The sequence below is a fragment of the Thermothelomyces heterothallicus genome (genome assembly GCF_042370625.1).
Source record: "Thermothelomyces heterothallicus CBS 202.75 unplaced genomic scaffold P884_scaffold_4, whole genome shotgun sequence".
NCBI lineage: Eukaryota > Fungi > Ascomycota > Sordariomycetes > Sordariales > Chaetomiaceae > Thermothelomyces > Thermothelomyces heterothallicus.
Genome location: NW_027192565.1, coordinates 842,707 through 858,597, shown reverse-complemented (window position 1 = coordinate 858,597; position 15,891 = coordinate 842,707). Strand labels below are relative to the sequence as shown.

The 15,891-nt window shown below is 53.3% G+C and overlaps 4 protein-coding genes across 4 annotated transcripts; 3 read left to right on the top strand and 1 right to left on the bottom strand.

Moving 5' to 3' along the window:
• Positions 1-254: 254 nt before the first annotated feature.
• P884DRAFT_267590 (phosphatase inhibitor-domain-containing protein) lies at positions 255-881 on the bottom strand (the record flags this gene model as incomplete). The annotated part of the gene is made up of 2 exons (XM_069442124.1): positions 255-583; positions 671-881. The coding sequence occupies 2 exons, from the start codon at positions 879-881 to the stop codon at positions 255-257; spliced, it is 540 nt and encodes a 179-aa protein (XP_069300111.1).
• Positions 882-1,945: 1,064 nt separating this feature from the next.
• P884DRAFT_290183 (uncharacterized protein) lies at positions 1,946-5,560 on the top strand (the record flags this gene model as incomplete). The annotated part of the gene is made up of 4 exons (XM_069444045.1): positions 1,946-3,060; positions 3,126-3,989; positions 4,050-4,740; positions 5,161-5,560. Exons 1-4 carry the CDS (start codon positions 2,385-2,387, stop codon positions 5,558-5,560), a joined length of 2,631 nt encoding a protein of 876 aa, XP_069300110.1. The 5' UTR covers positions 1,946-2,384.
• Positions 5,561-6,372: 812 nt separating this feature from the next.
• On the top strand, positions 6,373-7,508 carry P884DRAFT_297527 (soluble NSF attachment protein; the record flags this gene model as incomplete). Its single annotated transcript, XM_069444525.1, has 4 exons — positions 6,373-6,405; positions 6,487-6,613; positions 6,687-6,990; positions 7,094-7,508. 4 exons carry the CDS (start codon positions 6,373-6,375, stop codon positions 7,506-7,508), a joined length of 879 nt encoding a protein of 292 aa, XP_069300109.1.
• Positions 7,509-8,458: 950 nt separating this feature from the next.
• P884DRAFT_267587 (NUC173 domain-containing protein) lies at positions 8,459-12,767 on the top strand (the record flags this gene model as incomplete). The annotated part of the gene is made up of 3 exons (XM_069442123.1): positions 8,459-8,527; positions 8,627-12,227; positions 12,682-12,767. The coding sequence occupies 3 exons, from the start codon at positions 8,459-8,461 to the stop codon at positions 12,765-12,767; spliced, it is 3,756 nt and encodes a 1,251-aa protein (XP_069300108.1).
• Positions 12,768-15,891: the final 3,124 nt, after the last annotated feature.

Sequence of the window (15,891 nt, the reverse complement as noted above, 5' to 3'; positions counted from 1 at the left end):
GCATTCACACGTAAGCACAGAGCGTTATCCGCAAAACGTGGAGCAAAAAAAGTTGCTTCCGAGAGCACGCCAGCTGGGCTTTGAATAGTGCAGAAAATGAATCCATTCCCGGTGTCATCACGGAACCGCGAAAGCCATTTCCCTGACCTTTCCTGGCCGTTCCATACAAAACCCGCTCGACTATATCCTATCAACGCCATGCTTTCCCGGCTAAACCCATGTCGACTTTGCTCATCCAAGAATCCCTACGCCCTCTACGGCCCCTGTGGCCCCTCGTCCCCTCTCCCCTTTCCGCTGTCATTGTTCCCATCCTTCCTCGGTTTGTCGTACCTCGGCATCTTCTCATATGCATTCGGGCTTGGCTTCCGTTTCCTTGACCTCTTCCCATGACCCCTTCCTCGGTGCGAGTGCGAGTGGCCGTCACAATCATGCCCATGGTCGTGCTCGCGGTCTCGTGATTTTTTCCCGCTCCCGCTGTCGACGTCGGAGTCGGAGTCGGAGTCGGACGAGTCGGAGGAGTCGGACGAGGAAGAAGAGTCGCTGGACTCGTCCACGCCGCGCGGGCGATGGTAGATGCAGCAGACTATATTGTGTTGAACGACCGGTGTCAGTCACGCTCGGCTGACATATATGAGGGGGTGATTAGAAGTTGTGCGTCGAGCCTGTATACCTTTAGACTTCTTCCTCCCCAATCCCTCATTGTCCACCACATCGGACCGCCATTGTACCGATCTCCTCGTCGGTGCGTGTGCGCCGCGCAGACGGAGGATGGCTTGCGGTTGGGTCTGGGTTTGCTGGTTTGTGGACTGCGTGGTCTGGGTCTGGCTGAGGGTTGATTGAGATGGCTGTTGTAGCCGCGTTTGTGGGCTAACAGAGGCCATCTTAGTAGTGAGAGTCAGGGATGTTACGGTCGTAGTTGTTGGTCAATATTGAATTGCGGTGACCTCGCGTGGTTGGCTATGATGGCGATTGTTTGCTAAGTACTCCGTACCCCGCAGTCGTTTGTTCGGAGATGTTGTTCGGAAAAGAAAGTCGAAATGGCTATCAAGGTTCACGGCGAACCTTAAATATACACCGAGGGAAGGACAAATGTGTTTAGGCAGCCGACTGCGCTCTTGCACCGAGAACTGGGAACCGGATGATCAAGAAAATTGGAGGTCGGCAAAGTTGGGTACAACTCGAACCTACATACTGTTGCAAGTCGCCCCACGCCGCAATGCCAGCGCACAGACGTTCGGCAGCGGGTTGTGTGGGGGGGTGACGATCTTCAGAAATGACCCCAGCATTCTGGAAGCTTGTCACGGACCCTGGGACCGCCTGGCGTGACCAAAGGCATGCACAATGAGCATGGCACCTTGCATGACAATGCTGTCCGCACCTGAAATCATGTCTGCTGATGGACTCTGAAAGAAGCTATGGTTGATTGCTCAAATGACATGTGTGGCGCGGCTCTTTGATGGAAGCTCTCTAGAAATCATTACTAATTAATAATAGACCATTCGAGCAAATCCACTTATACATTTATTCTGCCCTGTGTCCTCTAATGTAAATAAAGTATTCTCAAGCACATACTTAACCTTTGACCCGTAAAGACTAATCTGTCCATAGCATTTACACGTGTATCTTCCAACCGCTCCTAACGCTGGCAGCCTGTGCTGTCAAGTGTTGTGCTGCTGCTGCTTCCCAATGCGGGGATGAGGCTTCTGTTTGGGTCGCTCATAACTTGGAGTAACAAGCCACTGAACTAGGAGAAGGACCTTCAAATGAAGAGACACTGAGTCACTCCTTGTGTTTCCTTTGTGAGATGAAGTTCCAGTGAACGTGCCAGTGAACGTGCCACCAGTATCGTCTTCTGGATCACGTCGGCCAGCGGCCTGGTTACTCTGCCGACTTTCGCGGTTTCCCGTAAAAACACAACGACCATGAAGCCCTTCACGTTCCCCCTCACGACCTGTTGCAAATCTCGGCGTCGTGACGTGATCCCTCTTCCTCTACTCCTACTAACCACTTAATCCCATCTCATTCAAGGCCCGCCGAGCAGTAATATAGATCTAGGTTGTGTCTCACTGCAGGAGGCAGCTGCGGAAGGCAAGCAGCATCCCGGGCTTGCAAACAGGCGACTTGAACTCTTGCCGACACAGTATTTTTGCTTTCCACTAATGGGTGAATGAAGTCACTTACGGCAACCAAAAAGGCAGCCACGACCCACGCCCATCACTGAAAGCTGGTCGTGCGAGGCCGACTGCGACTTCCCTTCCTCGTCGCCGCCCACCTTGACTGACTCAACCCACTTTACCAGCGGACCGAGATACTATCGTCGCTTGCGCGCTCTCCCACCCAAGAAAGGCAGTCGCTGAGGCAAGCAGGCCCCTTCCTCTCCCGACATGATGGGCGTCTTTAAAGACGAATCGCAGGCGCCCGATGCCGACAATCAACCAACTCCCCACGCGGTCGAGAATAAAACAGAGCCAGCGACAGAACATCAGCAAACTGTCGGCGAACACGCTACCGAAATGCCCCCGGGCGGCAAGCCGCGGCTCAACACGCTGCGGCGCGAGGTTGACTTAAGCTCGCTTTTGAACTCCGGCGAAAAGACCGAGTTGACGGGGCTCGTTGGCAGGGTGACCGAGTCTATGCTCAAGGATCTCACCCAGCTGTTCGATCCCGTTCGTCCCGACGGCAAGGCGGAGGCATCGCGCACCACTTTCTGGAGCAGATTGCCCAATTACCTCAAGGATCTGAGCCTGGGCGGCCCTTCGAATGGCGCCCAGGCCCGTGCCAACCACGTGGAGAACGTCAAGCCCTCTAGCTCCAAGAAGACGGGTAAGGCCCAAGACAAGCGCGGCGACGCCCACAGTGCTGCTGGCGCCCCGAACCGAGAAGAGAATGACATGGTGCCGCGGCTTCAGGAGCTGAAGAAGGAGGCTCTGCTGCATTTCAAGAAGTGGCAGATGGCTGTCAACAAGAGGATCAACGACATCTCGGTCAAGAGAAGCTCGGATTCCCAGCCTGACCCGGCATCTGCTGGCTCAAAAAAGCGTCCGCCGCTCAATAAGAGAGGTAAATCAAGCGGTAGGGCTCTCCCACCCGGCGCTCGGCCTCTCGGTCTGCTGACGAGGTCACAGGTCCAAAGACTGCATCGACGCCAGCCATTATCAGCCTGGAAGCCGACCCTGTTCTGGTACAGCTCTACCCGCCCGTCCCGACAACGCTCTCATCTTGGCCCGCCGAGAAGAGGTGTCTCCTGCTTCACGCGTTGCTTCTCCTGCTGTTGTCCATCGAGAATTATGGCGCGTATACCCGCACTCTGCTCCAGAGGATGACATCGGCTCTTCAACTGCCTCTGCGCGTCCTCACCGAAGACGAGGTCAGGGTGTGCGGCGCCTTGGCCCAGATTGCCAAGGACATCCCACCCGAGTTTCTGGCACCGAAGAGGAGTGAGGATGGCAAACCCCCTAAACGGTGGAGGGCCGGACTGGGAGGAACGTCTGCAGCCACTATTCCGGTGTCGGCCAGCGGCATGGCCGCAGCACTTGAGGCAGCCAGTATCGGATCCGTTCTTGGTATTGTTGGGATTCCGGGCACAGCCGCAGCGAGTCTTCTTGGTATTATGGGCGAAAATAGCCTGGCTGCAGGGCAATTGTTTGGCATATATGGCACCAGGAACCCTGGCAAGATGATGGATCACTACCTCAAGGATGTCGGTGACTTCGCCTTCCTACCACTCCGCGGCTCGACGGGCGAGAATCTCGAGCTTGGGAAGGTCGCCCCCGAAAGCCGCCGCCTGCGAGTCGTCCTAGGCATCAGTGGATGGCTGACAAGCAAGGACGATGCAATCAGTCCTTGGCAGTGCTTGGGTCACCAGAGCGAGGTGTACGCTGTCCGATGGGAGCTCGACGCCTTATGGAAGCTTGGAAGCTCGTTCGATACGCTTGTACGCAGCGCGGCATGGTCCATGGCAAAGAAGGAAATCATGGCTCGGGCCAGTTGTGAGCCACGCACCAGGCCCCCTAGCCGCTCTGCCATGATGGCTAACCAGCATGGGCCAGTATTCGCCAACTTGATAGACAGTTGCTGGCCGGAGAGCCTGCTCAGGATGAGCAAGATCATCGACAACAATTGGAATAACGGCATGGTTCGCGCCGACAAACTCGGTGCTGCTCTCGCCGACGTCATCATGAGCAAGGCGCAGGGCGAGCGCGGAGTTTCGCTGATCGGTTATAGTCTCGGTGCCCGTGCCATCTACGCCTGTCTGATGTGTCTCGCCGAGAAGCGAGCGTTTGGACTCGTAGAGAACGCCATTTTGATTGGGACGCCTGCACCATCCGAGCCTCTGGCGTGGTGTGCGATGAAGAGCGTGGTGCCCGGTAGGCTGATCAACGTGTATTCGGAAAACGATTACATCCTCGGGTTCCTCTATCGGACTGGTAGCATCGAGTTTGGCCTTGCGGGTCTGCAGCGCATCATCGGGGTTGATGGCATCGAGAACGTGGATGTCACTGCTAAGGTCAGTATCCACCCTCGATACCAATACCTCGTGGGCAGCATCCTGCGACACATCGGTTGGGAAGACACGGACACGGCACAGATTGCCAGGGACGAGGCCGAGATGTCTTTCTATGACGACCGCAACCGGAAGCACGAGGAGCGACGGGACGCAGTGGAGCTTGGTAAAGTGGCAGCCAACAAGGAAAATGGGCAGGGGATTATCCGGACCAGAATGCGGAAGAAGAACAAGAAGTGAGTTGTCGGGTCAGATACGGTTGTCGGGTTTGCTTGAGGCACAAGTCTTGGAGAGGCTGGCTTCAGTAGGAGGATAAGCGGCGGAGAAGATTATGGTATCTATGTTCATTGTATTAGCACGCGGCGCTTTAGCCCCAGTGGGCATTATCTGAGAGGACTGACAGCATAGCCTGATGATGATGATGATGCTTGGGCCCCTGTAGCGTTCGACTGATTTGTTGGTGACCAGGTTGGTGACCAGGACAAGCCCGAATAAGATGAGAACACCGCTTCTCTCCCCGGGGAAGCACTGAAGAGGGTCCAGAATTGAACCCATACCGTTTGCCTCGCTTCAACGTCCTTTTGGCGTTCTGCCCGCGGCACACGCCAAAAGTTACGACTCTCCGCCGAACCCTTCCACAAACCCATTGCTCGTAGCAGCAGCGCCCTTCCCGCTCCTTACAACGAAATATCTCCCGACTTTTTCCGCCGCACACCCCAGAACATCCCAGTCCTCCACGCCCTCGATCTGCTTCTGCCCGCCTTTCCCCCCAGACGTCGTCGCCGTGCCCGTCCTCCTCCTCCGCGGGCGTCTGCAGCGGCCCACGACGTCCTCCTCGGCCAGCGCGTGCCGGAGGGTGTCCACGGTGACGGTGGCCTCGCGCAGCCCCGCGGGTGTCTCGTCGCGGATCGAGGGGAGCGGGTCGACGCCGTCGGTGTCGACGCGCTGGACGTCGCGCACAAAGTGCAGCTGCGCGTCCAGGTCGGCGAGCATGCGGCGCGCCTCGGCGTCGTCCGCGGGCTGCGGCAGGGCCGAGAGGCGGAGGAGGTGGCTTAGCTGGTCTGGCGTGATGGGGGGTTCCTGTGGCGGTTGCGATGATGAAGGCGATCGTGACGCGGACGGCGGGAGGAGGGTGCGGACCGACCAGGTCGGCTTGGAGAGGAGGGCGTAAGGGTCATGTTGCGGCCGCTGGTGGTCGTGGTGGGACGGTTGAGAGGAGGACGAGGAAGACGAGGAAGACTGGCGGGTTTGGCGGGTTTGGCGGCATAGGAGTCGCAGTGTCCCCGCGAGGCGCGGCAAGGCGCGGCACGGGCACGGGCTGGCCATGTTTGCTGCTGCGACCTTGTCTGGTTTGCGGTATTGGGATCGTTTCCCGAGAGGCTGAGACGAGATGGGTTCGAAGCTTAAGGCGGAGCTGCGAGCGTACTGCTACGTTGGAGTGTACTCTGTAGTGTGCTATCAAGTACACATACACCTACATAGTAATTCGTGGACGGAATTTACAAATTATTGGATAAAAAGACCGCTTTCCTACTTGAACATACTTTACTGCGTACTGATGTGCGGATCCATATGTAATTTACTGTACATACATACAAGTAAGTATGGTAATCTTGAAACCACGCTAAACTGATAGGGAAGTTCAAACGGGACCCAACGCGCAACACCTGGCGTCATAGCTTCAGCCCTGTAAGCTTCGAGACAAAGTCCAGTTGGCCCACACGCCCCGCCCCCTCTAACGCATAGGCACGGCTTGAGCGACTGGCGGTATAAGACAGCAACGCGACAACACGATCCTTGATTGACAACGAACCCCCCCCCCCCTTGTGTACCCGAACCCTTCACGAAATCACCGAAACGACGACACCATGGCTCTCGACCCGCGCGCGCTTGAAGAGAAGGTGCGCCCTCCCTTCCCCCCTCGTCTCCTCGGCGTTCGTTGTGCCCCTCGCACAGCTACTGAACAACTTGATGCACCGCAGGCCAAGAAGACGCTTCAGAGCGCAGGCGGAGGTTTCAGCTTCTTCAGCAGCAACAAGGAGGAAAAGTATCTAAATGCGGCCGATCTCTACGTCCAGGCGGCCAACGCCTACCGGATGGAGAGGATGAGTACGTCGGAGCGGGCGCCCACGCGATTGCCAGAGTCGTGCTGACCCTCCACCTTTCCCCCCCACGGGAACAGATAAGGAAGCGGGACAGTGCTTCGAGGCGGCGGCCAAGATCCACCAGGAGAAGTTGAACGAGCCGGACGACGCGGCCAACCAGATGGTCGACGCCTTCAAGGTCTACCGCAAAGACTACCCCCAAGACGCCATCCGCTGCATCAAGGCGGCCATCGCCCGGTACCAGGCCAAGGGCAACTTCCGCCGGGCGGCATCCCACCTCGAAAACGCGGCCGAGCTGCTCGAGGAGACCGGTGATCGCAAGTCCGCCATGCCGTTCTACAGCGACGCGGCGCGCTTCTACGAGGAGGATGGGGCGAAAGCGTGAGTAATTCGCTGCGCTCCTTCAAGTTTCTTTTTTTCCCCTTCTCTTTTTCCCCGTTTACTTCATCTGGGGTTGAATTATCTATTGACGCTGTCGCGATAGTCTGGCGAACAAGAACTGGCTCAAACTGGCCGATGCTGCCGGTTTGGACGGCGACTACTTCAAGGCGGTGGAGCACTACGAGAAGGTGGCCGACTCGTCCCTCGACAACCAGCTGATGAAGTACTCGGTCAAAGACTACTGGTTCAAGGCGGGCATTTGCATCCTGGCGACCAAGGACCTCGTCAGTGCGCGCCGAAACCTAGAGAGGTACAAGGAGAAGGACCCGTCGTTTGCGACGCAGCGAGAGTGCCAGCTCCTTTCGGACTTGATTGAAGCCATCGAAGCTGGAGACCAGGAGGTATTCACCGACAAACTGTATGCATACAACCAGATGAGCCCGCTCGATAAGTGGAAGACCGAGATCCTGCTTAGGATCAAGAACCAGATCGAAGAGGCGGACAATGAGTTTTCTTGAGTGGTACTGCCTTGACGGTGTTGGCGTTTGGGATTATAGAGCAAGTAATCGATGGCACGGGCAAACCCAGAGAGTTACAAGACTTGAATCACTGTGTGCGAGAGAGATTGGCTGCTTCGAAGGTCGTTAGAAGTGTGCCTGGCTGAATACGAACGGCAGGGGCCTACTTAAGCCGCGCGGACGACTCCCGTGTCGCCTCTATCCCGACACGAGAGGCCCTTCTGAGTACGCTACAGGGCCTACTGACAAGCTCGAATCCGTGTCCCTGGTAACGCTACTAGGTACTTAACTAACACTCACGCCTACTGACGCGGTTACAGCACACTGCTGAAACATTGTGGTCGGCCTGCATAATGAGCAACACATGGGCGATGTCGCTGCCTACCTATGCTCTGCACATTGTCCGCAGCCCTTCCAGCAAATTTCGAGTGAACGGTCCGGCTAGGCACGGGCTGGCAGGCTCGGTAAGCAGTTACTATGTTCAGGAACTTGGAGAAGCGGAAGCAATGCGCGCGGACGCGGACGAGAGAGAGAGAGAGAGAGAGAGAGAGAGAGAGAGAGAGAGAGAGAGAGAGAAAGAGAGAGAGAGAGAGAGGACAGAATAATAGGGTACGGGGAAATGGTATTATCTCCTACCTCAAATGGCAAACACCGACGGTGGGAGAAATCTACCTTGAGCATATATGTGGTGGCGGCTTTGGTCCGCTGCGAGTTAGTCCGTCGTGGAAGCTACTCATAGATGGCTAGCAAACCATCAATTAGTTAACCCTGAGCTTTCGCTTTTCCCGTGCCAACCCTTATCATAATTTTGCCTTGGGGAGGTGGGGTTGACCCCGGCTGATAAGCGATAACACCCAACTTTTTGGCTCACTCCTCTGAAATTTCTCGATCGCCAGACCCGAGAGGTGCTTCATCTTGTACGCCAAATCTTGGGGACCCTGGCTGCCAAGATGGCTTCTCCTTCGCTGCAAGAGAAGCTGAACAAGATCCGGTCTCCGAATCTGCAAAACCAGAAACAGGTGGGTTTTTTTTTTTTTTACACTGATCGTTTTGTCCCGCCATGCTTTCCCCACGTTATCCTCCCAACTTATCGATTCTGGAGCTAACATGCCTCGCAGACCGCCACTGTTCTCGAGGGCGTCGAATCCGCCTTCAAGGAGCGCAATACCGAACCCACACCGACCGCTTACTTCGCAGCACTGCTCAGTCTCCTCGACAACCAAAAGCTCGCACAGCCCGTCGTCTATCTCCTCGATGTCGTGACACCATTCACGCCCGAGCCCCTCCTTCGCGCCAAGTTCACTCAGATTCTCACCATCTTGGCGCCAGTGCTGTCCCAGCCGGATGCCGATGCGCCCCTGATCAGATCGTCGATTGGCTGCTTGGAAGGCTTGCTGCTGGCCCAGGACGCGGCAGCATGGGAGTTGAGCGCCGCTGTCGTTGGCCCCCGCCGGGCGGTGGGCGGCTTGCTCAGCTTCTCGCTTGATCCACGCCCCAAGGTGCGCAAGAGGGCACAAGAAGCGCTGAGGAAGATTCTGAAGAACCCGCCGCCGAGCCCGTCCCTCGACCACCCCGCCGCAGCCATGTGCGCCGAGACCGCTATGATGAGCCTGACCGCGCTCGCGGAGAAGGCTGCCCGGTTGAGGAAGGAGAAGAAGGGGTCCGAGGGCGTGCACGACCCGGAATTGATCCACGCACTCCAGCTGGTCAAGACCATCGCCTCGGCCAGCGGCGGGTGGCCGAGCAAAAAGATCGAGCCGCTGTGCGAGCTGCTTCTTGGCATTGCCCGGACCGGAAACGAGCACATGAGCATGGCCGTGTTCGACATCTTTGAGATGATCTTTGAGGGGATGGCGGACGAGGTCGCGTCGGCCAAGCTGCCGAGGCTCCTCGAGATCATCAAGGAGTTGCGCCCAGCACCCAACGATACCCAGCTACTCCCGCCGTGGATCGCCATCCTGTCAAGAGCCTATGACGTCTCGGCTCAAATATCGCCCGGAGAGACGTTCCAGGAGATGTTGGAACCGTTTAACATGGTGGCGGGGTACCTCGAGTCTGACGCGAAGAACATCCGGATCTCTGCCTCTGAGTGCCTGGTGTCGTTCATGGCGAACTGTGTCCCGCGCCAGGTCCTGGTGGATCCTTCAGTATACGACGAGAAGGTTATTCAACAGCTGGTCAATACCGTCGAAGGCCTCCTCACCGTCAAGTACCAAGCAGCGTGGCTCGAGACGTTCAACGTCATTGGCGCCATGTTTGACGCCCTCCGTTGGAGGGCGGCACCCTACCTCCTCCCCATCACCAAAAGTATCGGTGAGATGCGCGGCAACGACGCGTTCACCGGCAAGCAGGAGGCCGATGAGGTCCTCGGGAAGGCTATCCGAGCCATGGGGCCTGAGGCGGTTTTGAGCGTTTTGCCCCTGAACCTCGCGAAGCCTGCCAAGGGTCAGCCGGGAAGGGCGTGGATGTTGCCGATTCTGCGTGACTACACGTCCAACACCAATCTTTCCCATTTCAAGAGCGAGTTTGTGCCACTGAGCGCGGCCATGTTCCAGCGAGTACTGGACCACGGCTCCGCTGCCAAGACGATGGAGGTCAAGATTTTCGAGACGGTAGTTCAACAGATTTGGTCTATCCTCCCGGGATACTGCGATCTGCCCCTGGATCTTGTGGAGGCTTTTGACAAGGAATTCGCCGAGATGCTCACGAATCTGCTTTACGAGCAAGTCGAGTTGCGACTGGACGTTTGCCGCGCCCTCAGGGCGCTCGTGGAATCGAACCAGGCCGTTGCCTCGGCCACAGACGAAGACGATCCAATCCTTCACAACAGGGTGACCAAGGAGACGGCACAGAAGAACCTCGAGTACCTCGGAACCACATTCTCCGCTGACTTCCTGGCGGTGCTCTTCAACATCTACAGCACAACTCTGCCGCAGAAGCGGGGTCCGGTGTTGCAAACCATCAATGCCTACCTCAGCATCATCCCCCCCGCCCGGCTCATGGAGACGTTCGATCTCGTATGTGAGAAGCTTGCTGCGGCTCTCCAAGAACCAGTTGAAAAGCCAAAGGCCCAGCAGAGCGGCGAGCAGGTGCCTTCCACGGCCCACACGCTCATGGATCTGGTTGTCACCATGTCTATCTACCTACCGAGGGAGAGCTTTGAGGCGCTGTTCAAGATTGCATCGCTCGTTGTCTTCAAGGACGACGACCCGCAGCTTCAGAAGAAGGCCTACAAGCTGATCCCGAGGCTAGCTGAATCTGAAGTCGGCAAGGCCGCCATTGAGCAGAGGCATGCAGAGATTCAGGCTCTCATCCTGTCGAGCGCTGAAAAGGTATCTGCGCCCGCCAGGCGCGAGCGCCTCGCCGCGATCGCGGCACTGATCCCCTTCCTTCCTAATACATCTCTCCATTTCATTCCCTCCATCCTCTCCGAGGTTGTTATCAGCTGCAAGGAGCACAACGAAAAGGCCCGTACGACGGCGTTTGATCTGCTTGTTCTTATGGGCCACGCTATGGTGGCTGCTGACGGGGCAACCATCGACAACAGCAAAGTCCCGCACATGCCCAAGGATGCGCGGATGGCGAAGGCCTCTCTCGAGGAGTACTTCACCATGGTTAGCGCCGGTCTCGCAGGTAGCACACCTCACATGATTTCCGCCACCATCACCGCCATCACTCGCGTGCTCTACGAGTTCCGGGAAACGCTCAGCAGAGACACCTTGTCGGACCTTATCCAAACCATGGACCTCTTCCTGACGTCCAACAACCGCGAGATCGTCAAGAGCGTCCTGGGCTTCGTCAAGGTGTGCGTCATCAGCCTGCCGACCGACCTCATGCTCCCGCGCCTCCCGACCCTAATTCCCAATGTGATGGTCTGGAGCCACGAGCATAAGGGTCACTTCCGTGCCAAGGTCAAGCACATCCTCGAGCGCATGATTCGGCGCTTCGGTGTCGACGCTGTCAACAAACACTGTCCGGAGGCTGACCGCAAGCTGATAACCAACATTCGAAAGACCAAAGAGCGCAGCAAGCGCAAGAAGGAGGCCGCCAAGGATGGTGGTGGTGACCTCGACGCCGAAGGTGCCGCCGCTGGCAGGCGCAAGAGTCGCTTCGAGAGCGAGTACGACCAGGCGCTGTACAGCAGCGACGATGAGGATGATGAGGGCAGCGAGTCGGATCACTCGGACGACTCGGATGCCGAAATGAGGGGTCGCAAGCAAAAGAAGCGCGGGGCAGCCCAGAAGCAGGGAGGCAACGCATACATTCTTGAGGATGAGGACGAGCCGCTGGATCTGCTTGACCGGAATGCCCTCGCCAGTATCTCGACGACCAAGCCGAGCCGGTCGAAGAAGGACGGGAAGCGGATGAAAGCCAAGACGGACCCGGATGGGAAGCTTATCCTGGGCGATGATGACGAAGCAATGGACATTGACAGCGGGCCCGCCGCTGCTGGTGATGATGAGGAGGAGGAGACTGGTGTCGGCGCGTACGTCGCTGCGCTGCGGGGTAAGGATATGCCGCGCCGCGGCCTGCGCGGCAAGCTCAAGTGGAACCGCAGGAGAAAGAATGACGAGTCGGACGACGACGAGAGCGACGACGGGATGGATGTTGACGAAGATGCCGCAGCCAAGGCGCTCAGGGAGAAGCGCGGCGCTGGTGGGAAAGGGCGGGCCGCTGGCAGCAGTGCCGGTAGAGGGCGGGGAGCTGCAAGCCGGGTTGGTAAGGGAGGAATTGCCGCTGCTGTGGGAAGGAGGGGCTTGGGACAGGAGAAGCGGAGGGGGCCGGCTACGTACGGGGGGGGGGGGGGGGGGGGGGGGGGGGGGGGGGGGGGGGGGGGGGGGGGGGGGGGTGTGTACGTCTGTGAGGGAGGAAGTTATGTGGTTGAAGCCGACTGGATTCCGTCTTGTATCTATCTCTCTTGGTGCTGGGTTGTTCGGTCAGAAAATGGTTCCTGACGTAGGGATCGCAATTGGAACGTGACTTATTTTTGTCAGATCGTCGCTAGGCAAGATATGGTGGTGCGTGAAGGTTCTCAAGAGGAGCATTCCGCCTCTGGGACTACTTGCTCTGTCGATGGACCTCTGTTCATAGCTAAAGGTACCTAGGGAAGAGACGGCGCTCGCTCTAAATTGACACGAATCTTAAACTTCTGACCTGACCCCAAACTATGGAGCTAAATCCAGGGGCGGAAACCGTCTGGCAAAGGCCAGTAACCTCGGCTGGCGCGTTTACCATCTCAAGCAAGTACTCCGTAGTTAGAGGGAATGCAACTTGCACGACTCTCGTGCGCCAGAAAGGAATAGTACGGTTTTCGTAAAGATACTGTAATACACACGGTAGACCCACATCCCCAAACTGCTCTTATTCCAGCAAATTCTGCCTCTCTCTTTCTACCTTTCTTTTCCCCTTTCTCTTCCATGAAAGTTGATTTACCCCGGGATCGCAGATATTAGGCCCGATGCTTCAGAGGATTGGAGATTCGTCTCCAGGAATCTGTGTGTGCATTGGGTTGTATTAACCGGGCAGAAGAAACTTGGCGTCTCAAGAATTGCTACTATGCTGGTCCTTCTGGGCCTTGCGATGAGTGGGCGATCCCGTTTGGCCTCGACATTTTCAAAGTCAGCAGCAACCTACGTTTATTTACTCTTTGTACCTGGATCCGTGATCGCGTGAGAGACTCGCGTTGTGCTTCGTGCTTGTGCTAGTGAGAAAAGAGAGGAGGCTCTGCTCCCGGTTCCTGTTAAGCGTGTATATAGGTGACCTGACCAAACCCCTTGTACTTGAGCTGACCAAACCCCCTGTTAAGCGAGCTCGCTTAAGCTGACCTGACCAGACCAAAACTTCAAATTTTTTAGACTGGTCAGGTCAACTTTATCCCTCCCTACAATTCTAAAAGAATATAATTAAACACTTTATAATAAATTCTAAATCGATTTAATAAAATTATAAAGATTAATTATTAGATTTTATTACTTTTAAAATTAATATATTTAAAGAGCCTTTTAAAACTAGTTTAAAACTAGTTTAGAATCGATTTAAGATTACTTTAGAACTAAATTAAATTTAATTTAGAAAGTATTTAAAATTAGTTCTAAAATAAAGCTATTATAGCATACGGCTATTAGTAGGTCAGATCCGACAGACCTACCAATATGGATAATAAGCCAGAGGTCATAGACATATATTTAGATAGCATCCCTAAGTACCTCTAGTACTTAGAAGAATCAACGTATCTTATTACCACTTCTACAGACCCTAACGGTTAGTCTAGGAGTACCGCCTATAGCACAAATACCGTTATAGTATCATATCTTATAACTAATCTAAGCTATAGTCGTTTATAGCCATCGAGCTATAGCAAGTGGTACCTACTACCGGTTCAAATCTACGATCTTCGTTACCATTCGTGTTCGAACGCCGTAGGAGACCATTTGCCTAAGTCAAGTGACTATACCCCTCTGCTCTAAGCAGACGCCTAAACGGTCAAAAATAACGGTAATACTAACACTATTAAGAACCGATAAACAAGTCTAAACTATAGCAAGTACGCTAGACCTACCACTTTATCATTAGAAACGCCTACTGGCGTTAGGTTTAGAAGCTCTCTCTAATAGACCTCTGACTCCTTAAGCTAGTAGTATCTCTCGAGGAGGCCGATAATTACTCTACTTACGCTTAGGACTTCTACGACCACCTAATAGACGAGGATTACCCGGAATTGTAGACTCTTGATGACTATACCCTAAGAGGGCTTGTTAGGTACTTTATAAGACTCCTTCCCTAGCTCTTAAACGAAGCTCTTATTCTACTATTACTACCTATAGTAAAAACTATACCGGAAGCGCGAGTTAAGAAGGAAGGCTAGTATAGGGGACCTTTAGAGACCCTAAAAATACTAAGTCCTAAAGACCTAGTTTAATAATTTACTATATTACTAGAAACTGCCCTATAAAGGATAACTCTACCTATAGGCCTACTAGATCCACTAGAGACCTTAAGGCCTAAGCTAAACCTAGTAGGTCTAAGTAGATAGGGTAATTAGATACTAAGTAGACTTATTAGGGCTATTTAGTCTATAATTATAACTAATATACTAAGGGAACTTCTAGAAAGGGAAGAATCCTAGTAGAGGTTATTATAAAATCTCTAGCTAATAGTCTAACCGATAGAAGGATCGTTAATAATAATACTAATACTAGTAGGGGATAACCCTATAAGGGGATAAGTACCCCTTTTACTACTAGACCTAATAGAGGAAACGATTATAAGATTACTTTAGAGGGTAATAGTTAGACTTCTTTAGAATGTTATAACCGACTAAGTAGATATTAGTTCTCCTTAGCTATAGCTAGTATATATAATATTATAACTAGTAACAGACTAAGCCCAGAAGATTACTAATATTAGCCTACTTTAGCTAGATACTAACCAAAAGATTATAAATAGCTAACTAATCTTCTATTATAAAAAGATCTATTATTATACTAATGCTAACCTCTAGATCGAACGTATCTATAATATAGTTAGAGGAAATGTTTCTAAGGAACTCCTCTTATAAAATAACCTATAGGTATTATTCTATAGGTTAGCCTTATAATAGTATAAGTAATAACTATTACTAACCGAGAAGGAGACCCTATACCTAAGTATAGAGATATAGCTCTAAAGGATTAAGGAATAATTTAGTATCTAGTTTAACTAGGTAGGTTAATAGCTAGTTTAGAATAGCTATACTAAAGACGACCTAGCCTTAGGCAAATCTATCTATAAATTTGCTATAGACCTCTTCTACTATGCCTAAGTCTAGGGAGATAAGATAAATTACTAGCTTCTAACTAGACTTTAGTTAGTAATAACTCCCTTACTCTATAAGCTTTGCCCTAAGCTATACAAGATAGATACTATTAACTAATACCTCTTCTATACCTCTGAAAAACAGGAAGCCCTTTTAGAGGAACTTAGAGCTAAAAAGAGGTCAAGGAAGGTAGCTATATTTAATGTTAATGATACCTTAGATAGGACTAGTAGTAGTAATAACGATAATACTAACAAGGAACAAGCTAATTAATTATATATAGACCCTTAAAAGAGTAGTTAAGGTTAATAGTACTAGACCAACTATTATAAGAGAAGGGAGGAATAGAAACGTAGGTATCTCCTATAAGAGGAGCGATTCTAAAGCCGTAACTAGGAGTCTCGACTAAAGGAGCGTAATGACTAAGTCAGAAATGGCCGCCTATAGGGTACTAGAGCCTAGGAAAAGGGTAGATATAGCGACCGGAATCCCTGCTTTAGACGGTTCTACTACTATAGCTAGAAGTGTGTTAATAAGGATAGTACCTACTACTATTATAACACTATAGTAGTATTTAACAAGGACGAG